The 25,310-nt window shown below is 41.5% G+C and overlaps 1 protein-coding gene across 1 annotated transcript; it reads left to right on the top strand.

Moving 5' to 3' along the window:
• The first annotated feature begins 19,798 nt into the window (after positions 1–19,798).
• LOC109199774 (uncharacterized) lies at positions 19,799–23,744 on the top strand. Its single transcript, XM_019355109.2, has 5 exons — positions 19,799–19,854; positions 20,177–20,316; positions 22,032–22,187; positions 22,455–22,770; positions 22,958–23,744. The coding sequence occupies exons 2-5, from the start codon at positions 20,272–20,274 to the stop codon at positions 23,041–23,043; spliced, it is 603 nt and encodes a 200-aa protein (XP_019210654.1). The 5' UTR covers positions 19,799–19,854; positions 20,177–20,271; the 3' UTR covers positions 23,044–23,744.
• The last annotated feature ends 1,566 nt before the right edge of the window (positions 23,745–25,310 follow it).

The raw sequence follows: 25,310 nt of genomic DNA on the forward strand, positions 1-25,310 counted from the left end.
TCAATATGAAATCAAAATATATGCAAATTTTGCATGAAGCACATGACTGATAGTTGTTCTGTCCTGAGCTTTTGTTTCCTATAGCACCCACTTGGTAATTGCAAATGTTCGACGGAGGAATATCACCAAAAGTGGGAAAGGTAAGCCCCAATGGGGGTAATAACACCATAAATGTCACTTATGGTCAAATTCCTAAAATTTGAGACTAAGTATAAAATTCTCAAAAATTTAGAGACTGAGAGGAGTTCTAGATAAACATAATTTGTCAAACCCCACAGGGGTGGAGGGTTTGAATCTATAATACTTTGAAATAACACCCAATAAAATGTTGACCATGTTGATTATGTTTATTCTAGTGTGCAGAGATTTGCTAATCTGACCAGGGAATGTAATAAACAGGAATGTCAGAACAGTAAGCGTTAAAGTCAACTTTGACAGTCCAGACTAGGATGACGTTGGACATCCTCAGGATGGGAAAAAGGGTTGGTGTGACCAAGGTGTGGTTCGGCTTGTTGTATGTATATTTCAAATTGATACAGCTCTGGATGGGTCAGTTACCAGGGCATGGAAGGATGACAGACTATTAAATGAGGAAAAGGAATTTTCTGGGATCTTCATCCTCTGCGTGAGTGGTTGACTAAAGCATGCATTAAAATGAACACTTGATAATTGGCCATATTTACAGCTGTATTGACTTGTTGTGGACGCGGTCTATCTCATGTTTAAGGACTCTAAGTAAAAGATTGAAAACAGTGACTGTTAAGGGAAAATCCCAAACAGAAGTCTGCCAAGGTAAACAGAAACACAGTGAGACAAAATACTTGATCACATGTACATGGGTGAAGTCTCAAGTGAGAGTCACACAGTGTACTTCTTTATTCGTGCATTTATAGTCACTGGTGCCCATACAACAGTGAATACGTCTATTCATAGGAAGAGGAATGTTAGTGCGTAGGGAGTGAAGATAAGAGTGGTTGAGGTGTATGTGGGTGTGTTGTGGGATACAGAAGGATGTGGCCCCTCTTCTTGTTAGGGAGCGTCAGATAAGAGTGTCCAGCTCTCCTCTTCCTGGCAGGAGTGAAATAATAACAGCTTGTTCAGCTGTAAGAACAACAACAACAACAACAAACTTTATTTATATAGCACATTTAAAAACCAGTGGTGTTCCAAAGTGCTTAACATTCAAAAGGGTGAGATGAAATAACAGGGAGAATGAGGACTATTGTAAGGTACCAAAACGAGCTGGCAGGTTGAATGGCATTAAAACACACAAGGCAAAAGAATTGCATATAAAAGCATAAAAGAAAGCAAAACAAAATGTGAAGGATAAAACAGTCAAAATTAAAAATGAATTTAAAATAATTAAGAATAAGCCGAAGATAAGAAAAGCGTTAGGCTGACTATCAAGCAAGGACTAACTGGTAGAAAAGGCGAGGCTAAATAGGTGGGTTTTTAACCGCGATTTAAAGGAATGGATGGAATCAGACTCGCGTATAGCGATGGGGAGGTTATTCCATAAAATGGGTGCAGCCAAGGCAAACGCGCGGTCACCTCTAGTCTTCAACCGGGATCTCGGGAGTACCAAGAGTGACTGGGAAGATGATCTTAACGCTCTAGTAGGGGTGTATGATCTAAGTAGCTCGGTAAGGTAGCTTGGTGCTATATTGTTGGCAATTCGGTAAGTAAGCAGCAAGATTTTGAATTGAATGCGGTACTTAACGGGAAGCCAATGCAGATCAGCAAGGACAGGGGTAATAGAGACACGCCGCCCACTACTAGTAAGGAGACGAGCAGCTGCGTTCTGAACAATTTGAAGTCTATGGAGGAGAGTAGAGTTAAGACCGAAGTAAAGTGAATTGCAATAATCCAACCTAGATGTCACAAAGGCATGGATAAGCTTTCCAAGGTCACTATGTGGAATATAATGTCTGGCCTTGCTAATAAGACGCAATTGATGGAAACAAGATTTAACAACAGAAGACACTTGTTTATTGAACTTAAACGAGCTATCCAAAAATACACCCAGGTCACTAACAGTGTCTGTGAGGAAACTGTTAAAGGAACCGAGGGCGTCACAAAGTTGGCCACGGGGGACTCTACTGTCAAACACAATAATTTCCGTTTTCCTGTCGTTTAGAATAAGAGAGTTACCTGCGAGCCAATTTTTGACCTCACGCATGCACTCGAAGAAGCCATGGAGAGACATAGAGGGATCATCAGTTAGCTCGAAATATATCTGTATATCGTCGGCATAACAGTGATGTGCGATGTTATACTTCTCAAAGATTGTGCCTAAGGGCAGCATATACAATGAGGAGAGCAGGGGGCCAAGGACAGGTCCTTGAGGCACGCCACAGCAGACAGGTGCAGCAGAGGAGAAATAAGGGCCAAAATTAATCGAGAAGGACCTATTAGAGAGGTATGACTTAAACCAATCTAAGGCGGCACCTCCAATGCCAACTGTGTGCTCAAGCCTCGCTAATAGGATGTTATGATCTACCATATCAAAGGCCGAGGATAGATCTAGTAGGACCAAGACTGAAGAGCGTCCGGAGTCGGCAATCAGAAGGAGATCATTGAGGACTCTGAGCAAGGCCGTTTCAGTGCTATACCAGGGTTTGTAAGCAGACTGAAATTTATCATAGATGGCATTCGTATCCAAATATGGCTGGAGTTGTGAAAGAACGATCCTCTCCAGTATTTTAGACAGGAATGGAAGCTTAGAAATCGGCCTATAATTCCCAAGATCGTTATGATCAAGGTTCCTTTTTTTAAGAACGGGCTGGACAACAGCGTGTTTGAAGGCTAAAGGAACAGAGCCCGCAAGTAGTGAAATATTCATTAGAGATAGGATGCTGGGTCCAATTACACTGAAGCAATCCTTAGCTAAACGAGATGGAAGGATATCATAGGCAGGAGAGGTGTTCTTTGATTGGTCAATAAATCGCTTGAGAGTATGGAGAAAGAATTTATAAAACAGTCTTGTAGTGGACAACAGTCTAAGTCATCAAAAGGTCAACATACAGTATTCTATCATATGCAAACTTATATCATTAAAAGCTTATACTGACTACTAAGTACAATTTTCCATTGACAGTGACACTAAGAGAAGAATACGCAGTGCCACACTATCAGATGCCAGTGAAGGTTGGGGCTCAGTGATGAATCAGGTGAGCTGGATTCATGGCTGAATCAAGACATAAATTCTCCTGCTGTGGTCAGTGAGGGGAAAACAGAGTTGCAAATGTGAACTTCATATTAACACACAGGGTTTGTTTCTAGGCAGGTCTGCAGATGCAGGCTCTGGGTGGAGTCAGGAGTTCAACAGATCTAACATGATAATTAAACTGATTTCATTCCCTAACATAGGGCAGCAGGGCTAGATCAACAATACTCGAGAGGAGAATTTCTGATGTTTTCTGAGATATGATGTCACTAACCTTTTCCTTTAATTTCTAGCTCCGCTGAATTGACACATGGCAGTGTGTCAAAAAGGGGGAAGTCGAGTTTTAACATGAAACAATGGTTTCAATGACTTTATTTGTGTGTTTAATAATTTAGGTAGGGTAAAACTTAAGATTATGACCCAGAGGTTCCCAGACTTTTTCGTGAGAACCAGTGAGAAGCATAAATCATCATTTTCACGTTTAAGCATTAATGATTGAAATGAACTGAATAGCGTTTAAAATGCCAGTGTTCATGAGAAGCTGAGTATCACACTGGAGAGGAAACCGTGGGACGGCAGGCTGAATGAAACATGCTTTTGTGAAAAGGAGGGAAAATGTTAGAATTGAAAATGGTTAATTTGTTTTTGATTGCTTTTACTTAAATAAGCGGTTATAATCATTTTCATACACACATTGCAAATAAGAGTTGACACTCAGTCTTCTGAAGGTCATAAGCAGAGGGGTAAATGCACACATGCTTACACATGTAGATATGATTATAATAAATCCCTGGATCAGAGAGTCCTGAACATGATATTCTAAACCAAATTTGAATCACTGGAAGAACAACGGATAACAACATTAGATTATTAAGGCTAGGCAGAGAGGTGTTTTGGTTTTCTACCTTACAGAAGAAGGAACAGACACCAGACGAGGTCACTGAGATACAAGGACCCTTCGCAGCAGAGACAGACACAGAGACTGCCAAGACAGCAACTGGGGTCAAGTGTCATGCCGTTTGGGCTCCGTCCAGTCACCTCAAGAGGATGGATCCCATAAGCACACTAATAACCACGAAGGGGTTGGCGGAAATCCAGGAAAACCAGATCAAGGAGGTTCGAAAAAGAGCAGAAAATCACCCGACTGGAAGAAATTGGTAGCTGCAGCAATAAAATAAAGGTTAAAAGCTCCTTGGACAGAGGTTCTAGTCTGAGTACGTGGGAAAGGTACAAGGTAGCACCAAGATGAGGTTGGGGAAAACTGTAGCACCAAAATAAAACTGTGGGAGAACTGGAGAGTGATGGGAGTGTCATCTGTAACTACTGTTGTTGTTGTAAATATAGTCTTTCTTGGATTTGAATTGCCCAAACACAGAGGTCATCTCACATAAGGTCCATCCGTTAAAGGGGACAAAGGGCCTTAGGGGTGTGAAGAAATGGACCTCGCAAAACTGGATTATAAAGTGTAAGTGATCTCTTTAAAAAGAGATCAAAGGGGGAATTGTGAGATTATTATACGATCTCATGCCACGTTAAACCCCTAATTAAAGACTGTGAAATTATTATGTAGTTTTAGTTTGCATTGTTCTCCTGTCATGTTTTTAGTTTAGAATCTGATGAGCAATATTTTAATTTATTTTTTGATTTGTTGCTTTTCTGTTTTCTACCTGAGGGATTGCCACCTTAACGTGGTTAGGGGGTTTGCGTGCCTTAGTGACCATAAAAGCTAGACCAGCAGAAGCTTAGTTTTCAGGTGGGACACCCAAGTTGGTCAGGTCATAAGGTGGAGGCCTGATAAAGTGCAGTCCACTTACATGACAAAAACAGTTCTCCAGAGTAGGGGTGCCACGATTAGTTGACTAGTCACTATTACGTCGACTATCAAAGTCGTCAATGACTAATTCAATAGTCGGCACGTGATTTGAAGCTTTGTAAGATCTTTAAAGATGCAGGAATAAGTAGTAGGATTTAAGAGTGTAATATCGGACTGAACGGAAAATAGTTACTCATATTTTGTATTTTAAATACGTAACGCCGGTACATGTATTCCATTACTCCCCAACACTGCCCCTAATCCAGAGCACCCCACCCAACCCCCACACTGTTCTTGCTTCCGTTGCCACCAGGTGCCCCCTTTACATTTCTGTCTGCCCCCTCATATATGCCTGTCTACAACCGGCCCAGGTACTGTCACTGGGTTCATATTAAAGGAGTGTTCACAAGAAATCATCAGCATCAAACTGTGACAACAAAAAATGTTCATTAAAGCAACCAAGAACTGCATAAGTTTGATGTGAATCTTTAGTAATGGATGGGGGAAGCTCTGTGACAATTTTATCAACAAATAAGGATTTCATCGTCTTCTGGATGCGATACCTTGGCCTCCAGTAACACTATGAGGAATCTTACAGTCATTTTGACCAGGACTTGTCTTTCAATGGAAATATTAAGCAAATGTTTAAGCCTGCTTTCTTCCATTTCTGCAATATATTTAAAATTAGAAATATCCTGTCTGGGAAGGATGCAATGGCTGTTTTTTGTTTTTTTTTATCCATGTGTGGATGCACCTGCCCACCTCCCAAATTGTACCCAATAGGATTTCCGGCTCTTTTTAGAGAACCGACTCTTTCGGCTCCAAACCGGCTCTTCAGGTTGTTTTGTTGCTTTAATTCATTTATTACTAACAACACTATAAAATTATGCACAAAAGGAATTACTAATGTAAAAAAAGTGGTTTTATTTATATATGTTTATATATAAATATATGCGGTGGCCCATAGAGACAAAGTACGTACAAACTCCAAAACACATTTCTAGCGTTAACTGAAATTCCAAAACAGAGCTACCTAGATCACTTAAATTACACAATTGAAAGTATATGTGTATTGTTTGTGTATTTATACACAAGCACTCATATATATTCAAATAATTTTAAAAAAATGTTCATTTACCTGTTACTACCACACACCAAATCCAGTCGTTGGTACTTGCTGGCTTGTGTAGCCACTAGGTAACAAAAGCTCAACACTGCGCCCTAGCATCCTGGAGCACTTCTGTTGTCTTTTGTTCGTGTTTTAGAGTTTTTACGTGCTTCAGAGTTCATAACTGTTTTGAAGTTTGTATGTGTTTTGTCTCTAGGGGCCACTGTAAATATACTTTTATTTATTCACTCCACATAAAATGTAATAAATAAATAAATACAAAAACCAACTATTCACATTTCAATTTTTAACTATTTAAATTTTCATCTTTTTCCTTTTAAACAAATTTAAAGTGAAACAACACAAAACACTGCAAACCACAACACAATTAAATATAAATTTAAATATGAAAACAAAAAGAAGATGCACATTCTCTGTCATATGGGCCTGCATGAATAAACTTTCTTAATCCTTTATCATCTGCAACTGAAAATAGTTGTGGATGATAACTATACCTTTCTAATGTGATGTTGTTGTCCCTGGCTCTCTTTCTCTCTCTCTCCCTCCCGCTCTGTTCCTGTGCTACTGTGAGTGTAACTACCGCCCCTCCCCCCTCTTCCCAGTGCAAAGCACAAGGCTTGCATGCGGAGTGAAGCGGAAAAAAAGTGCGAGAGAGAGGGTGAGAGGAAAAAAAACAAAAAGCAAAAAACCCCCCACGGCTCGTGATAAGGAGCCGGCGCGCGTCGTTCACGTCAAAGATCAGGCTCTAAGAGCCATTTCGTTCGTGACCGACACATCACGAGTACCCAAACTCTGTACCTCCCTCCATCCAACCACACACTTCTTTGGGTTTGCCATCAGCCCTGCCTGCCTCATGGACTCCGGGACTGTGACCAACCACTGCACATGATCCACCGAGGTATCACTATGAATGACAACACCATCCAGGTAAGGAACAGCATATGCAGTGTGAGGACGCAGCTAGCGCTCCACGAGGTGCTGGAAAATGGTCGGGCTTCAACCAAGGCAAACAGAAGTGTGAGGAATTGATACGAACCATACAGAGTAGAGAAGGACGTTTTTGTCTGTGGACTCTGCACACAAGGGAATCTGCCAGTGGGCGTTGGTTAAATGTAGCATAATAAAAAAAACAAGCAGTGCTTATACAGTCCGGGTCAACACGGGGCATGGGATAAGCATCAAACCATGAGACCTTGTTCACTTTGTGACAATCACCACAGAACCGTATAAAACCCTGCGCTCACTTCTTAATTACCTGGAAGCACTTTAAAGACAACCGGCCCCTCTCAACAGCCAGACAGGCTGCATTTCAAAGTGGTGCTCCGTGAGAGTCGTGCAGACGAGCAGGGGGGAGAACACATCTTCAAACCACTGCTGCAATGCAGGAACATCACCACCACCACAGCACATTTTTGAGAAAAATCGAATATTTTTGTCCTTGAAGATCATTTCAGAGTTTTTAATGAGCTGCAGGAACCCTGTTCAGTGTGAGTGGAGAACAGCCAAGTCTCCTCCTCTGATAAACCTCCACATGTACCACTGAAAACTGTTAAATTACTTTGAATCTGAAATCATGGCTCAAACTACTTGTTGTGAGACCATTTCTTTATTTTTCACACCAAACTGTTTAATAAGACAAACTTTACACAGAGTTCATGAAATATAACTAACACTTTAACATTATCAGGATTTTCATAATGCAAACTTCAAATTAACAAGAAAACAGCTCCAGAACATGTGGATCAAAATAAATTCATTAAAAAACAACATGTGGACTTCAAGAATACAGTAAATACACTAAAGTAAAAGGAGGAGCCAAAAATAGAGGTTTAATAGAATTTGAAACAACTAAAAGTAGTCACCTGTGATCTTTAAAATGGTCTTGATGTGTGCTGCTGTTTTTAACTTTTAACACTTCTTTAAAATGAATACTTGTCATTGTGGTTCTTAAATTTGAGAGTCTTAGTTCAATCTATAGGATCAAGACATTCCTTTGTCTCTGACCACCTCTCCAGCTACTCTGTGCTGGGGGAGGTTTTATTGTAGACACATCTGTTGTGAAGATTCTGTTTGTTGTTTGGTAAGCTTCCTGCCCTTTGTATGGCTTCACTGTGTTGTGCATGGTGAACCAATACAGGAATTGAACCATATATTGGGTTTGGGGGAGATTACCATTTTATGACTAAGGATGTTGTTAGAAACAGTTGGAAGTCACACACAAAGAGAGACACACATTCTCACACACTCACTCAGACACACACACATTCTCACATGCATACACACACACACACACACACACACGTTCTTGCACATGCATATGGGTGCTTACACATACACACTAATAGTGCCTTGTCTTAGAACCATTGGGGGGTTTTACGGTGGGAGGTGCTTGTGTTGTGTTGTATTGTGTAAACTGTAACTGTCATGTCCATAAAAAGGCTATGAGGACAGCTGCTCTTTGAAGGATTTAGGCTTCAAGAGCTGGTTCTTGACCAAAGCTTCCCTCGTTAGAAACGGATGAAGATGATCTCTTATGTTTTGCATTCTTCATGAGGAATAAGTCTCTAAACTAGCCGGGCATGTGGAAACACAGACCCAACATTGATATATATCCATATCTGCAATTTTTGATACAATATCAGTTTGGTAAAAAAGATATTTCTATAACTTTAATAATACAGTAACAAGTACAACTACTAAACACTACTGTGTCCTAAGGGAACAAAGAATAAAATGTAACAGGGATAACATTTTAGAGAATTAAAATCCCTCAAAGGAAAAAACATAAACTTGATATGCATATCTATACATGCAGGTTCCTGAATGTAACATTCAGGATTATTCACTGCAGGTCCAGAAATCAGAGCTACCTCATCAGATCCAAGTGTGACATCAGCTGACACTCTTTACAGGAGATTCCATCTGAACTCTGTGGAGCCTGATCTCAAGGTTTTTAAGTCTGACCCTGAAACCAGAAGAGGATCTTTCTCTCTCTTCAGATTCATTGTGATCCAGTGATTTCAGTCCTGCATGATCAGGCTGATGTTTGCACAGAGCAGATAATGAAGTGAATGTTTTTGCACAGCTGTACACCTTAATTCCTGAGTGGGTAACTAGATGCTTCTGTAAGTTGCTACTTTGAGCAAAGGATTTACCACACAACTCACAGCTGTAAGGTTTAACTCCACTGTGGATGAGTTGGTGTTTTTTTAAACCTCCAGCCCGGGTAAAAGACTTTCCACACAAGTCACAGCTGTAAGGTTTAAATCCACTGTGGATGAGTTGGTGTGTTTTTAAGTCTCCAGCCCGGGTAAAAGACTTTCCACACAAGTCACAGCTGTAAGGTTTAACTCCACTGTGGATGAGTTGGTGTGTTTTTAAGCTGTGAGCCAGGGAAAAAAACTTTCCACACAGGTCACAGCTGTAACGTTTAACTCCACTGTGGATGATTTGGTGTGTTTTTAAGTGTCCAGCCTGGGAAAAAGACTTTCCACACAACTCACAGCTGTAAGGTTTAACTCCACTGTGGATGAGTTGGTGATTTTTTAAGCTGTGAGCCAGGGAAAAAAACTTTCCACACAAGTCACAGCTGTAACGTTTAACTCCACTGTGGATGAGTTGGTGTGTTTTTAAGTTTCCAGCCCAGGCAAAAGACTTTCCACACAAGTCACAGCTGTACGGTTTAACTCCACTGTGGATGAGTTGGTGTTTTTTTAAGTTTCCAGCACAGGCAAAAGACTTTCCACACAAGTCACAGCTGTACGGTTTAACTCCACTGTGGATGAGTTGGTGTGTTTTTAAGCCTCCAGTATGCGTAAAAGACTTTCCACACAAGTCACAGCTGTACGCTTTAAATCCACTGTGGATGAGTTGGTGTTTTTTTAAGTCTCCAGCCTGGGTAAAAGACTTTCCACACAAGTCACAGCTGTAAGGTTTAACTCCACTGTGGATGAGTTGGTGAGTTTTTAAGCCGCCAGCCTGGACAAAAGACTTTCCACACAAGTCACAGCTGTACGCTTTAACTCCACTGTGGATGAGTTGGTGTGTTTTTAAGTCTCCAGCCTGGGTAAAAGACTTTCCACACAAGTCACACCTGTAAGGTTTAACTCCACTGTGGATGAGTTGGTGTGTTTTTAAGGTTTGAGGCAGGGTAAAAGACTTTCCACACAAGTCACAGCTGTAAGGTTTAACTCCACTGTGGATGAGTTGGTGTGTTTTTAAGTGTCCAGCCAGGGTAAAAGACTTTCCACACAAGTCACAGCTGTAAGGTTTAACTCCACTGTGGATGAGTTGGTGTGTTTTTAAGGTTTGAGGCAGGGTAAAAGACTTTCCACACAAGTCACAGCTGTAAGGTTTAACTCCACTGTGGATGAGTTGGTGTGTTTTTAAGCTTTGAGCCTGCGTAAAAGACTTTCCACACAAGTCACAGCTGTAAGGTTTAACTCCACTGTGGATGAGTTGGTGTGTTTTTAAGGTTTGAGCCTGCGTAAAAGACTTTCCACACAAGTCACAGCTGTAAGGTTTAACTCCACTGTGGATGAGTTGGTGTGTTTTTAAGTTCTGAGCCTGGGTAAAAGACTTTCCACACAAGTCACAGCTGTAAGGTTTAACTCCACTGTGGATGAGTTGGTGACCTTTTAGGCCTTCCGCCCGGGTAAAATTCTTCCCACACTCATCACAGCTGAAGATTTTCTCTCCCTTTCTTCTGTGAGGTTTGTCGGCCTCCTGAGAGCGCTGACTTCTCACTCCATGTTGTTCCTGCAGTGACAGACATACAAACAGAGGCAGTGAGTGAAATGCAGTCGTGGAACAAACAGAAACTCCCTCCATCAGTGGAATCAAACATGTCCACAAACATATTGTAGGTGTGTTACCACCACCTTCTAGTGAAATTATCACATTTCAATGATGTGGTACAATGAGAGTTGTAATGAAAAATACATATTGAAGAAATATTGATCAGCTGAGAAAATCTTTTACTTAGGGCTGGGCAATATATCGAGTTTTTTTAAAAAATATCGATATATTTTCATAGGAGACATAAGACGTGACAATATCGTTTATATCGATATAGTATATGTTACGTTATAATTATACTTGTGGAGCCGCAGGTTTGCCTCTCTTTCGTCCACTTTTGTCTCTGCGCAAAGTTACTCTGCCTCGCCTCTCCTTCATTTAACACAACTCCTCCTCCCCCTTAGCTTCACCTGCAGGCTATGACAAGATGAACGTGGCAAATCTCCGTTAGCAAGTTGCTGCGGATCGCCCCGTGCGTGGCACTGGACGACGTCAACATGTTGGCGAGCTAACCGCGCTAACTAGTGTTACGGGTTCGAAATTGAGGATGAGAGTAAAACAATGATGGTCCAGAAGAGGTGGTTCAAACAATTGATTTTAATGAATTCACACAGCGTGGAGAGGTGCAAACTGCAAAGCAGTTGTACATCTCTACCCAAAATACACTCTAGATTGCTTTTATAACATCAGGGTATTGTAACGCCCCTTCTTGCGCTTACAAACACATAATTTGCATGTACAGAACATTCATGTATTTTAAGAATTAAATGCAACATAGAGGTTCCTCCTTGTGGCATACTCTTCCGAATATGGTGATGACCTAAGGCTTTTGAGGTCACCATGGACTGGACATCCTTCCGTCACCTGTAACTAAGCAAACTCAAATACCACAAGAAGCTGAATACATTCAGGCCTTTGCTCAGCTACTATTTTACTATACCAATATACTCAGCATATGAGTTATGATATATATATATTTAACTCAATCATTTTAAAGTAGTTATAACTGCACCTGTAATAAACATGTTAATATTTGATTATGATAACCCCTATCATATAAATTATACCATAATGAAAGCAGCTTCAATAAACACTTTGATGAAATGATAATTAATGCAATGATAAGATGATGGTTATGTAAAATAATCCCTGTAATTCCACACTAGCTAACAACGCTAACGACATGCAGCCCACAGGGGCTACACGGCCTAAAATCCTTTCATTTTCTCAAAAATCGATAGTGCTCCTTATGTATGAATTCTGGTTGTGCTTACTGACCGCGAACCGATTTTGCGTGGTACACGGCGCTCAGCAATCTGTCAAAAAATGTTTTAGTACGACTTTGCTAAGCTACGGGGCTGCACCACTTGATGGATTGTCAGAGCATTACGGCTACCGTAGTCTGGTGCCTCGCGGAGTGATACGTACTGTGCTTCAACGTAATATTAGGGCTGCTCAATTAATCGAATTTTAATCACGATTACGATCTGGGCTTTCTACGATCATTAAAAATGACTGAGCCGATTATTAGCCCCTCCCTCGTGCTTTACTCTCGCGCTGCTCCGTGTGGGAAATCGAGCGCACCTCTCTGCATTTCGAACACGTGTCACAACAATTAAGAGCAGCGGTCTCCAACCTTTTTTGCGCCACGGACCGGTTTATGCCCGACAGTATTTTCATGGACCGGCCTTTAAGGTGTTGCGGATAAATACAACAAAATAAAACTAGTACAGGTACCGAAAAAAAGAAAATTTATTCATAACACACGTGAAAAGACCAAGGGAAACCGAGTAAACGATAAAAACGATAACAAAATAACGCTGAAAACCGATAAAAACCCTGAAAACTATACATTTCACACCTGAGCCTCAACTCTCGCGGCCCGGTACCAAACGACTCACGAACCGGTACCGGTCCGAGGCCCGGGGGTTGGGGACCGAGGGAAGCTCGGAAAGCTAAGCAGAAGTTATTTGGAGAGGAGAGTGACTGCTGTTGGTTGAAAAGAGAGGTAAAAAAAAAAACTTCAGTGGTGTGGAAACATTATTGGTTCGCAGAGTCAGACGTGGATCAAGTAGACATAGTGTGTAAACTTTGCTAGAGTGTCGTAGCTGCACCACAGAGCAACACTGCAAAGTTCACTAAACATAGATGTTTACATTTTTCATTTATTTTTTATATTGCAAACATTTGCACTGTTATCAGTATTTGCACACTATTTTATATTATTTTTTGACAATCTTTAAAGTCATTATTCAATACATTGTTATTGTTAAATAAATATCGTCAAATAATCGAGATCTCAATTTCGGTGAAAATAATCGTGATTATCATTTTTGCCATAATCGAGCAGCCCTACGTAATATTACCGTACTGTGTGTGTATAAGGGCCATAAATGGCACCTGTTAAGAGACGTGGTTACAAAGAGGATTTCAAACTCCAGGCTGTCAGTCAAGCAGTAGAACTTGGGAATAGAGCAGCTGTGAAATCTGTCTCTTTGTTATTATACTCAGCGTCTGTTAGTTTACATTTTGACTGCACAATTGTGAACACTTTGTTATGCACAAAAACAACATTGTTTTCTTTTATTTATGGAGCATGATTATTTAATAAATGCTCATAAAAAAAATCGAGATATATATCGTATATCGCCATCCAGCTAAAAAAATATAGAGATATGAATTTTGGGTCATATCGCCCAGCCCTACTTTTACTCATAAAAAATTGTGAGTTCAACTGATGATATTGTTGTTTCAATGTGTGCTGATAAAAATGATCTTTGTATTTTCTTATAACCTCTGAGTTTTTTGTTTGTGAATGTAAATTGTGTATGTATGGAGGAGCCCAGGATGGAAAAGAAAAAGCTGCTGTTAATAGGTTTTTAAAAACCAACTAGCTGTGCACACAGTTTCAATAACAGTGTAACCTGTGATATTTGTCTTACCTTTTGTGTTGAAGTCATTGTTTCCTCTGTAGTGGCTGAGCTGAGTCCAAATGGCTGAAATTGTTCATCTGCTGCTCCACCAGACTCTTCTCCTCCTGTTACTCAGCTGGGACACAAAAAGTATATATATGTATATTATTCCTGATAAAATATATATATTGTCAGAAGAAAATTATGTTTTGATCAGTTACATGAAATGTATCAGTGAAGCACATGTTTATGTGACTTTTGACATGTCTCTTGTCTGTGATAAACAACTGGCAGCTTCCTCTTTTTTGTTCTAGAACATACAGATTTAGAAAAGGGGAACCTCAGCTCTGAGAATAACTCTGTGACCTTTGTACAGCACTACACACACACACATACGCAAGCTTGTATAAATAAAGAACGCAGACAGTGATTAGGTGCAGATATACACTCCATAAAGCACCCCTCCATTAGCCAAACCCATCTATTTTCTGATTGGATAGTTAAATTTGTGATTGACATGACATTGGCCAATCAGATGAAAAGTAGGGTCTAAATTCGTACTTGTAATTTGCAGAGTTTCACACGTATTTTTTGGCTAAGTCCACACACAAATCTTTTTTACGCACACACAAATTCTTTACACAAATAAATCCTGATATAGAAGTACAAAACTGATTAACAAGTACAAAATATTTATGACCACAATTTGAGCCCATAATTGTGGGATATATGGGACCACGAAGCGTGCACCGGACCACGGTTGATATTTGGGGAAATCGACGGCGCATTTGGAGTACACTTCGGATTGGGACAGTCATCATCGCATGGCAGTGACGTAATCGCACTCAAAACGCGTACTTCAAGCGTGCAGTCTCTAAATTGGGACACAGCCATAATCTGTGCGTGGACAGAAGAAGTGTCAGACAGACTCAGACAATTGACTGATTAACATGTGTTATATTTTGTGAACGGTTCATAAAAAGGCATTCCCTGTGAGTATACACTATCGTTTGGCACTTTATGTTAATTAATAGCAGTTACGTATATGCAGTATTACGCAGGCTAATTTATGGTTTTAGGCGGTTATTGGCTGTTAGCATTAGCACTTGTTTATGCAGTTCGTCACGTGATTACTAACATAATTACTGATGTCACGAGAGGGGCCGTGGCCAGGATTTTCGGTTGAGGTGCCGTGTTTCTGGGCCAAACAAAGCGCAAGCAAAAGAGGACCAAAAGCACACGGATAACACCCGCTATGATTCGTGCTTGCTGTGCGGTCGGTTGTAATGTTAGATCGCACGGCCGGCAAGGGAATAAGGTTGAAAATGGTTTATCTTTTCATTCTTTCCCCACTTGGACGCAACATAAGGCAGCTCATGTATCGGATGTTACCAAAAGAAGGCGTCTAGTCTGGATAGCAGCTGTGAGACGAGCTGATATCCAGTTCTCTTCCATCTCCAAATATGTGTTGGTGTGCTCCAGACATTTTCATTCCAGTAAGTTATAGATATGTTTATATCACTCTTTATCCGGTCTTTAAGTCTGACGTCACTAGCCGTGTCTGGGTTCAAACTCCGCTGCAGGTCCATGAATCACACGATCACCGTGGCATCACTGATAGTTGAAAAACTAACTAAAGTCTTTCATCCGTAATAAAATGATCAGCGTTCTGCTCTAGCATGTGTAACAATTGAGTTTATCATCCAGGCATCCATGAAAACGAAACGGAATTCATGACATTTAACAGAGTTGGAAATTAGCAGGAAGTTAGCTCGCTAGCTTCCATCTAAATACAATATAGCATGTCCTGACTGAGGGATGTTGGAAACAAATTCATATGTACAGCTCTGCTATCACTTCCAACATTTTGGTCCTCTTTCGCTAGCGCTTTGTTTGGCCCAGAAACAAGACGCCTCAACCAAAAATCCTGGACACGCTCCCTCTCGTGACATCACGCACCAAAAGCCCTATTAGGCTAATCGTTGTGTCACTTCAGACAATCCCTTTCCATCAAGGATTTTTAATTTTTGGGACAAAAAATTGGCCCGGGCATTCTGACTAGAGACTGGCCCACCATTATAGATGGGTCGGTCATAAAGCCTCTGAATGAAAAGAAACGCTGTTGTGACCGTGATGTACACTGTTCTGATGGTATATACGCATAAATAGATATTTTAAATGAGAATAAGAAAGAAAAGTATTTTTTTGTGCCCCCCTCTCCCTGTTAATGCCCTACCTGGCCGCCTGGCAAAACTTTGCTAGATCTGCCCCTGCTCAGTTACCAGCTGTCAGCTACATTAAAAAAAAAAGAAAAGGATCCTGGTGTTATTTGTCTCTCAGAAACAGTTCATAACTTCCCTTCAACTCATTCACGTCACCTAAAAGGTAAACCTGTTTCTCCATCACCTGTTCAGCTCTGATGATTCAGTAAGGACATCTCCTGGTTTCATCTTCATGTTTTCCTCTCAGCAGATAACCAAACCGATATCATGACCAGCAGCTTTACAGCTGTGGCTCCAGCAAACATCAGCTGATACTAGAAATTAATATTAAATAAATTCTAACAACAGCTGATCAAGCTTAAACGTGCTGCTGTTGTTTAGCGCGACATCCGCTGGTTTCCTCTTCTGGGGCAAAGTGGGCGATAAACAAACAAGAGAGAAAAGCCGATCAGCTGATCACTGATCAGTTTCATGATTGAAGTAGAAACAGGAGAAGGAGGGGGAGAGAATGAGAGGAGAAGAGGCAGTTGTGCAGTAAAGACATAGAAAAACTCCAGCTTTCTCTTCTTCATTGTAGCTGAAGTCCGGGACAAATCGCGTCCCTTTTCAGCTCAATACGAAACGGGTAATGTTTTCTCTGAATACGAGACGATTCCCTTTTTGGGGGATGGTTGGCAACTATAATAATTAACCTCATCAGTAAAATCATAGCACCCACCCACGTGTATAGAAACTCCGTCATGCTAGCTAGTACACAGTACGAAAAAGTCAGCATAACAAAAATAAACTCCACCTAAACTTGGTTTATATCTGACCCAGATAGACTGCAGGTCATGACTTCTTACCTGAAACTGAGTTCACCTGACACTCAGAATCCTCGGGTCTCTCCTCCTGCCTCCCCTTTCTCTCATCCACCTGCTGGCCTCCACCACTTGCTAATGTTACTGAATCTGTGGAAGCTCCACGATAGCCACCACACGAAGTAAAGAATAACGAGCCTATCTAAATCCCAGTAACGAGTAACGCGTTCCTGATTTTGTCATAATAACTAGTTACCGTGCTCGTTACCACAATAATAACGTAGTTACTGTAACATGTTACCTAATAACGAGTTAGTCCCAATGCTGGTCATGTGATACATTTATATTGCCCATGTCATTCATTCCTATTTGGGCTGTATTTACTGATATATGTAATTTCTTAATGTTCTGTTTGTTTTATCAGGGGAGAAGAATGATGTGGATGAGGCCTTGGTCAACATGATGATAGAAGATTCCCAGCCCTTCACTATTGTTGAGGACCGTGAGTTTAGAAAGCGTGTTAAAGCTTTGAACACTAACTATGTTTTCCCCACAAGGCAGGTGTGCATCTTAAAATATGAAGCATGTTTCCATTTTGCCCATATTTCCATATTAAGAGTTGCACTTTCTTTTGTTTAGGATTTGAAAGCTATGGTGGTCCAAAGATACAAAGAGTCCAAACAAACAGAAAAACTGACTGTGGCAGTTAGTTTGACAACTGATATGTGGACCTCCATTAACACAGAGGCTTACCTTGCTGTCACCTGCCATTTCATCGATTCTAACACTGCATTGCATTCTGTAGTGCTCGGAGTTTTACCATTTTATTGTATTTAGTTACTTTCATTCGGTTTTTCTTGCAACCGCTGCTTCGCCTGTGCCCTGTGAAAAGGTATTTTCAAAAGCAGGGGAAATCCTCTCAAAAAAGAGGAACCGTCTTAATCCCAGCACTGTGGAAAAGCTGCTATTTTTCAATAAAAAAATGAAAACTTCTCCCTAGTGTCATAGGCACTGTTATAAAGTCACAAGCACATTCACATCACAACTCCCTCCCTATTTGTTTCCATGTACATTCCTGTGTTAAGCTGCCAATCTGTTATACACAAACATTAACATAATATTAAATATAACTACTATTTAGAGTTTAGTTATTGATGTAATGAAAAAAGTAATTTCTTTACTCAACTTGAAGCTCCACACGCTAGTTTGTGTCATTCTCCAGATGTACATAAGCACGATTACACAGTTTTACAATCATTCCAAAACTCTGTCCTGAAAGTTTCCACTTTCTTTTTTGTATCAGACATACTGAGACAATATTCGGGATAAATAACCATGAAAACAGCTCCAGAGAAAATACCAAACTATACCCAATTTACAGTACTATACTTTGAATAGTCTCATCTTTGAGCTTAGAATAAAGGGCAACTATAACAGGTGAGAGGGATATTTCACTGGATTCTGACTCTGGGTGACCCCCACTCCTTACCCTTTCACCCACAGCCAAGATTACTGAACAGTTTCTGAGAAAATTAATCCTAAACTTTATACAAATAACCGTACTCTACTCTTAATATTCACATCTTTGAGCTCAAGGAAAACTATAGGAGGTGACAGATATTTCACTGGTTTCTGACTCTGGGCCATCCCCACTCTTTACCCTGTGACGCACAGACAAAATTAATGTACAGTTTTTAGAGAAAATTAATACTAAATATTAGGGGTGCAACGATACTCGTATCAATATTGAACCGCTTGGTTCAGGTTTCGCTGAACCGGAGGCTGGCGCGCCAGCGGGACCTGCCAAGCTGGAGACGGAGGTTAAGGTGCACGGGGGTCCTGCCACGCCTGAGGGCGGCATGCTGTCCACGGCCGGCACGCAGGCCCAGCTGCCTGTGAGCCCCAGCTCACTTCCCCGCCTGCTGCGCCGCTGCTGCTTGCCATATGGGTGGCCATCAGGCCAGCTCCGGGGCTTCCGCTGGAGGCGCGAGCGACCGCCAGAGTGGACACTTCCCCATCGCTGGGCTGGGGCATGGTGCGCCGATGGGTCCGTGCCGATTCCCGCGCCTGCTTGCAGGGTGAAGTGAAGCGGACGAGGGGGTATGTGGCAGGGCGTGTTCTGCGATGCCGCTGCAGATTTGGTGGGGGTGATGTGTACGGCTGTCAGCGGGAGAGCTGCAGCGTTTTCCTTCATTTCTGCGTTTACGTGTGGACGGGATTATTTTTTAAAACGAAAACGGAAAATCTCCGTTTTCAAAAATACCCGTGTACGTGTGGACGTAGCCTTAACCGCAGTCAGCTACCGCCAGATTATAATGTTGCAAGCAATCACAAACTCTACAGTCTGTCTAACTCCAATGAATACCAATCAATCTATTGTTCGCAACAGAGATAAACTCAACATAAACTGAACCCACATTAAAGTTAGCTTGGTGCTTACCTTTAGATGAGCCCACAAACCGAGAGAAACTCCGTGATGAAGCTGGAAGTCTTTCTAAACACAGGAAACAGATCAGGGAGCAGAGACCCACGTGGTTCACGCTGATCTCAGCTAGGATCCAGGAGACAAGGGTGTGCAGATCGATGCAGATATCGATCCAAACGTTGGTAGTGCTATATGTTCCTGTAAGTTTACTACATTAGTCCCGTTTTATGAAAAGCAGCTCTCTCTATGCTCGCCTCATCTACTGCACACACACACACCTTGCTCCGCCCCCTTTCCCGGCCTCTGCTGTGATTTGTTGCTGTGCGGTCACGTGACTCAGCTGCATATTGAAACCACGTGGGGTGTTATTTCAAAATTAGGGCCTATAGGGCTTTGGAGCGTGATGTCACTGGCGGTGGGCCACGCCCTCTTTCCGCCATGACAGTAGGCTAGACAGGATACAGCTTCAGCCATGTATCCGATATTACTAAACAAAGACGTCAGGCTTGCATTGCAGCGGTGAGACGAGCGGATCGAGTTCTGTGCAATCCCCAGCTTTTTGTTGGTTTGGTCTCCACATTTTCTTTCCGGTGAGTTCTAAATTAATTCATATCACTATTAAAAGGCTTTTAGTGTTTTTTCATTGCGCTGAGGTCATAGATAATGAGATAAAACATGCTAATGTGTGATGCTGCAGAACCACCTCATGTCATCATGTCGACTGAGTAGCTTATGATTTAGCATTATTGCAGGCAAACCAGCATATGAAATGGATGTAACAAATCCAGACTGGGCACCGACACTGCACATGGGCCTCTAAAAACATACTAAATTGCTCTCATTGTACACTAATCCGCACATAACTTCCAGATGAATCACACACCTGTCATGTGCACTAATTTTATCTTGCAGGCTTTTGTTATGCAGCTGCAGAGTCTGAAGGTGTGCCGCGTGCAGAAGTGATCGATGAAGATCTGACAGAAGACCAACAACAAAATCACCATGTCATGGAGGCTGTGGACCGCATTTGTGTTGGACAAGTGGAGGTTGAGGTACCAGCTGTAAATGTGGACAGTGGCGATCGGACAGACAGCATCACGGAAGCTAAAGGGCAGACGAAGTATTGTGTGTGCAATGAACAGGGCAGAGCAGAAATAAACACAACACTGCTTGATAAGATTAAGGTTTGCTGTGTTTTGGTGAATATGTGCCCCAGTGTGGTTGTCAAACCAGCGCCAAATGAAACTTGCTCTTGTTGAGTATTCATAAATTGAATATGTTGTGTTGCATGTGTAGTTCATTGTAAACAACTGTACTTTGTGTGAAGTAGTTTCAATAAAACAGAAAAGAATAGTATATTTGTTTGTTTTTTTTATTCTTGATCTGTTCACATGTACTTAGCAAGTACATAAAAATGAAATGCAAACTATTTACATGGCAACACACAGCTGGCATCAATCTTGAACCACAAAATGAAACATTACAGGCTATTTAGAGCAGCATGTTGTTTGGAGAAGTATTTCCCAACAAGTTCAGGAAGACACGCTTTAAGAAAGAAGTCTTGTGCTTATGTCTGTGAAGGTTCTCAGTCATCCAGGTCATCATAGTCAAAGGAGTTTGCAAAGAAAAGCGTCTGGACTTCTTTAAGTTGCTTGAAGACGTTTCACCTCTCATCCGAGAAGCTTCTTCAGTTCTAAGGTCAAATGGCCGAGAGTCCCAGATTTAAACCCAGTGGGAGTATCCCCCAAAGAGGGACAAAGGACCCCCTGGTGATCCTCTAATCACATGAGCCAAGGTGTGAAAGCGGGTGTGGGACCTAATCAGCCTGGGTTTCGGGTGAGCTCATTGTGAAACCTGGCCCCACCTTGTCATGTGAATTCCTGAGGTCAGATGGCCCAGGATGTGAGTGGGCGTTAAGGCGTCTGGGGAGGGAACTCAAAACTGGATTATAGATGGCAGACAGTTGGTGTCGTAAACCACCGCCTCTGTTCAAAGATGGTCGCTCACAGTGGACATAGATGGCCTCTTTCACTCCTCTTTCAAACCATCTGTCCTCTCTGTCCAAAATGTGAACATTGGCATCCTCGAAAGAGTGACCTTTATCCTTAAGATGCAGATGAACTGCTGAGTCTTGTCCTGTGGAGGTGGCTCTTCTATGTTGTGCCATGCGCTTGTGAAGTGGCTGTTTGGTCTCTCCAATGTAGAGGTCTGGGCATTCCTCGCTGCACTGTACAGCATACACCACGTTGTTCAGTCTGTGTTTTGGAGTTTTGTCTTTCGGGTGAACCAGTTTCTGTCTGAGTGTGTTGCTGGGTCTGAAGTACACTGGGATGTCGTGCTTGGAGAAAACTCTCCTGAGTTTCTCTGATACACCGGCAAGTCTTGTGCTTGCTTTAAACATGGTTCCCAGAAATCCACATCAGGGAAGATGAGTATTACAGCATGGTCTCTCTGTGTCCACACAACGAGGTCACAGTGGTTGGAGTGCAGTTTCATTCAGTCGTTGTCAGTGCAGTACCTGAAACACACAAAAACCACTTTTAATAAAAGGTCTGTAATGAACCAAGGCTAATATAGATGGGTTGGCTGTACGTGCAAATCAAAAACTGTAACAAGTTGTTTAGAAAGTTATCAAGTTCAAACCGACTTACCTTTGTCTTAATGACATATTATTTTGTTTTATTGAGTTTTACGCAGTTTGACATTTCATTGTTCCTTCAATGCACTTCATATGATATCAGTAATTCCATAAATTTTCTTCTTTCAGGTGGCTTTAGGAAGACACGTTTTCCAAAACCTTCAAAATAGGCTGGTGCAGTTCTACCAACAACAGCCCTTGGACCTTGATCATATTGACTTCCTCTGCGTGAACGCATCAACTCTAGTCTGTTCTCTTTCTGCTCATATTAATGTTCCATCACTGGTAGGTAGGTTTATTTGATTTAGTTTTAGTTACCTTTAAAAATTGTTTCAATATATGCCATTCTTATGTATCTTGTAATGTTAATTTTACAGTGTAGTAATTATGCTATACAAATACACCTGTCATCCATTGCGTTGTCAAATCCAAGATGAAATTTTGTTCTGTGTTTCAATATAAAGATTAGGGATAAGAATAATGTTACTAAGATGGTAAAACTGAATTCTAGGATTTCATCCAACTAAATATTTTAATGCAACCATTTTTTAGGTAGTTGAAGCTCTTCACCACCTCATCTGCCTCATCCATTCCAATATGGATACAAGAAGGTCTGCCATTGTTGTTGACAGCTCAGCTGGTGAACGGGGGAGGGCAAAGCTCTATGTTTCCAAAGACCACCTCAAAGATCTAAAAAAGATGGACCTCTCCATTCCTTGTATCTCCAAGCTTTTGGGCATATCGCAGAAAACAGTCCGACGAAGAATGGAAGAGTGGGGCCTCTTAATAACGGCAACCTACAGCTCACTATCAGATGATGAACTTGACAACTTAATTGCAGCCATAAAACAGGAATCGAAATATCTGGGTTAGTTATTCATATGAAAAATAATGCTTGTAATAAGATTCTATTTTATTTTTCTTGCTAGCAACCTTTCATATTTACATGAATAACACTAGCTGAATGTCATGATTAGTTAGTAGTTTGATTTACTGTACTATACGTGCCTTCCAATGTGCTGTTGTAATTGTTTCACTATGGAATGTCTTTTTAGGCTACAGAATGGTTAAAGGATGCCTCAGGGCACTTGGTCCACAGGGTGCAGTGGAACAGAGTATGGGATTACATGCGTTGTGTTGACAGTGCTGGAATCCTTGAAAGGATGGCAAATCTTGGATGTGTTGTGTAACGGCCCTAGCTGGGCCTCCTGATACTGCCCTTGTGTGGGCGTGGTGTTTTTCTCCGCCTCCTCCTCTCTTGCTCCACCCCTCTGTCTCTCTCTCGCTTCTTCTCTCTCCTCAGGACACAGCTGCTGCTCATTGGCCTCATTTACCACCTGGGCCCAGTCATCAATCACCTCTCTGAGGTTATATAAGCTGGGGATGGACTGAATGTGGGAGGGTGGCTTTCTCTGGTGTCTCTGCGGTGCGTGTTATGTGTGTGATTGTCCTGCCTACGGTGTGGAGTGGTAGGAGCAGTGGGAGAGGTTTCTGGTGGTTTTCCTCTGTGCTGGTCAGTGTGTGTTTCCAGCCTAGGTGTGGAAAAGGCCTGCTGTGTAGTGATGGGCAGATGAAGCTTCATGAAGCACTGAAGCTTTTCATCCAATTGGTTCACCCCAACGCAAAGCTTCTTGAAGCTTCATTTGCTCTAGTAGGACATCTACTGGACGTAAAAATATTAGTTGGCATTAATTTGAAGAGTGTGGCATTTTGCACACAGCCTGTAAATGTCAGCAACAAAAGGAGTGTGTAAAAAATGTATATTGTAGTTATGACAGTATACTGAGTATATTTATACTGGCAGTATGGAATATGATTATTTGGAAATGCTTAAAATGGAAATGATCATTTACTGTGAGGTGAGGTGTGGTTGGGGTATGGACAGTGGTTGTGCTTTATTAACGTTGAGGTATGGACAGCTACACACTGAGGATTTGAGCCCCAGTCCTGCCTGTTCACATTTTATTCTGTAAAAACTAAATTTTCACTGCTTTTATGACCTTTTTAGTGCTAGGATTTACTGATTTAACAGATCTTTTAAATCCTGTCCTCCACAATGCTAAATGGCTGGGAGTCCTCAATCACCATGCTAACCAGGTCTTCATCTATTTGAGATTGTTTTTATTGTCTTTCCTCAGGAGAACAAAGCACAAATATAAATATCACACACATAACTTACGTAATTTATTACACTTGTATAATATTGTTATATCATTTACTAACATGACTGCATGCTATATTATCATGGCATTTGATGGCTCACCTGGTCTTGCTCCACAGTCGGTGTTCCCCTTATTCTCATGCAAAGCTCTGTAGTGCCTAAGCATGGATGAGGTGTTGTTGTTATATCCCAGCTCCCTGGCACATAGCAAACACTTCACCTTGTACAAAGGTAAAGACAGCTTAACATAAATTGTATTGCACCATCAGTATTATGAAATTTACAGAAATTTACATACCTTGTTGGGAGGAATAAGATCAAAATGTTCCCACACAGGGGAGGACATCCTCCTCTTCTTAGCTGGCTCCATTCTCTCCTGACTTTCTCTCCTCACTCTCCTAAACCTCCAAACTCTCTCCAAACTCTCACTAACCGCAACTCTCCATCAAACACCCACATTTTGAATGAAGTCTGAGGGGTTTATATCGCTGTCATAGCTCACCCGAGCACCTGGCTGCAGCCACTGTGGAGCTCCACAGTAACCGGATACACGTGACCTCCACACTAACCGGAAACACGTAACTTCAGTTAAATCGACTTTGACAGCGAAAACTAAATTGCGTTTTTGTTACTATTGATGCTGCTGAGAAATAAAAATGGTTTTAAGTGGGGGGTTTTAACACTCTGGGTTTGTTCAAAAAAATTCACCATCCCCTAAATTGTTCGTGGCCAAAAGTGCTATAACGTGGCGCACCTTCCGCGACACTCGCTGTTTCACTGATTTTATTTTATTTTTTACAGTACATCGTGTTGTGCGTTCTGATTGCTGTAGACCATTGTCAATCAATCTAGTCCAGTGTCTCCTGTACAGTAGCGGCCCCTAATAGGCCCACGGACCAGTACCGGTCCGTGCGTCCTTTGGTACCGTTCCGCGAGAGTTGAGGCTCCGGTGTGAAATGTATGGTTGTAGTTGTGTGTCTTATTTTGAAATAACTATTTACGCGTTACCATAGCGACCAGAGAGCATTAAGAAGCAGAGAGGAGGATGTCACTGTGTTGTTGGCGCACAGCTCAAGTCACCTTTATTATTATATTTACAAAATACCACAGTTTCTTTTTTATTCTTTTGTTGTATTTATCCGCGACACCTTAAAGGTCGTTTCCTGAAAATATTGTCTGACATTAAACTGGTCCGTGGTGCAAAAAAGGTTGGGGAGCGCTGCTGTACAGTACAGAATGCGTTTAGC

This window comes from Oreochromis niloticus, unplaced genomic scaffold (genome assembly GCF_001858045.2).
Source record: "Oreochromis niloticus isolate F11D_XX unplaced genomic scaffold, O_niloticus_UMD_NMBU tig00001668_pilon, whole genome shotgun sequence".
Classification (NCBI taxonomy): domain Eukaryota; kingdom Metazoa; phylum Chordata; class Actinopteri; order Cichliformes; family Cichlidae; genus Oreochromis; species Oreochromis niloticus.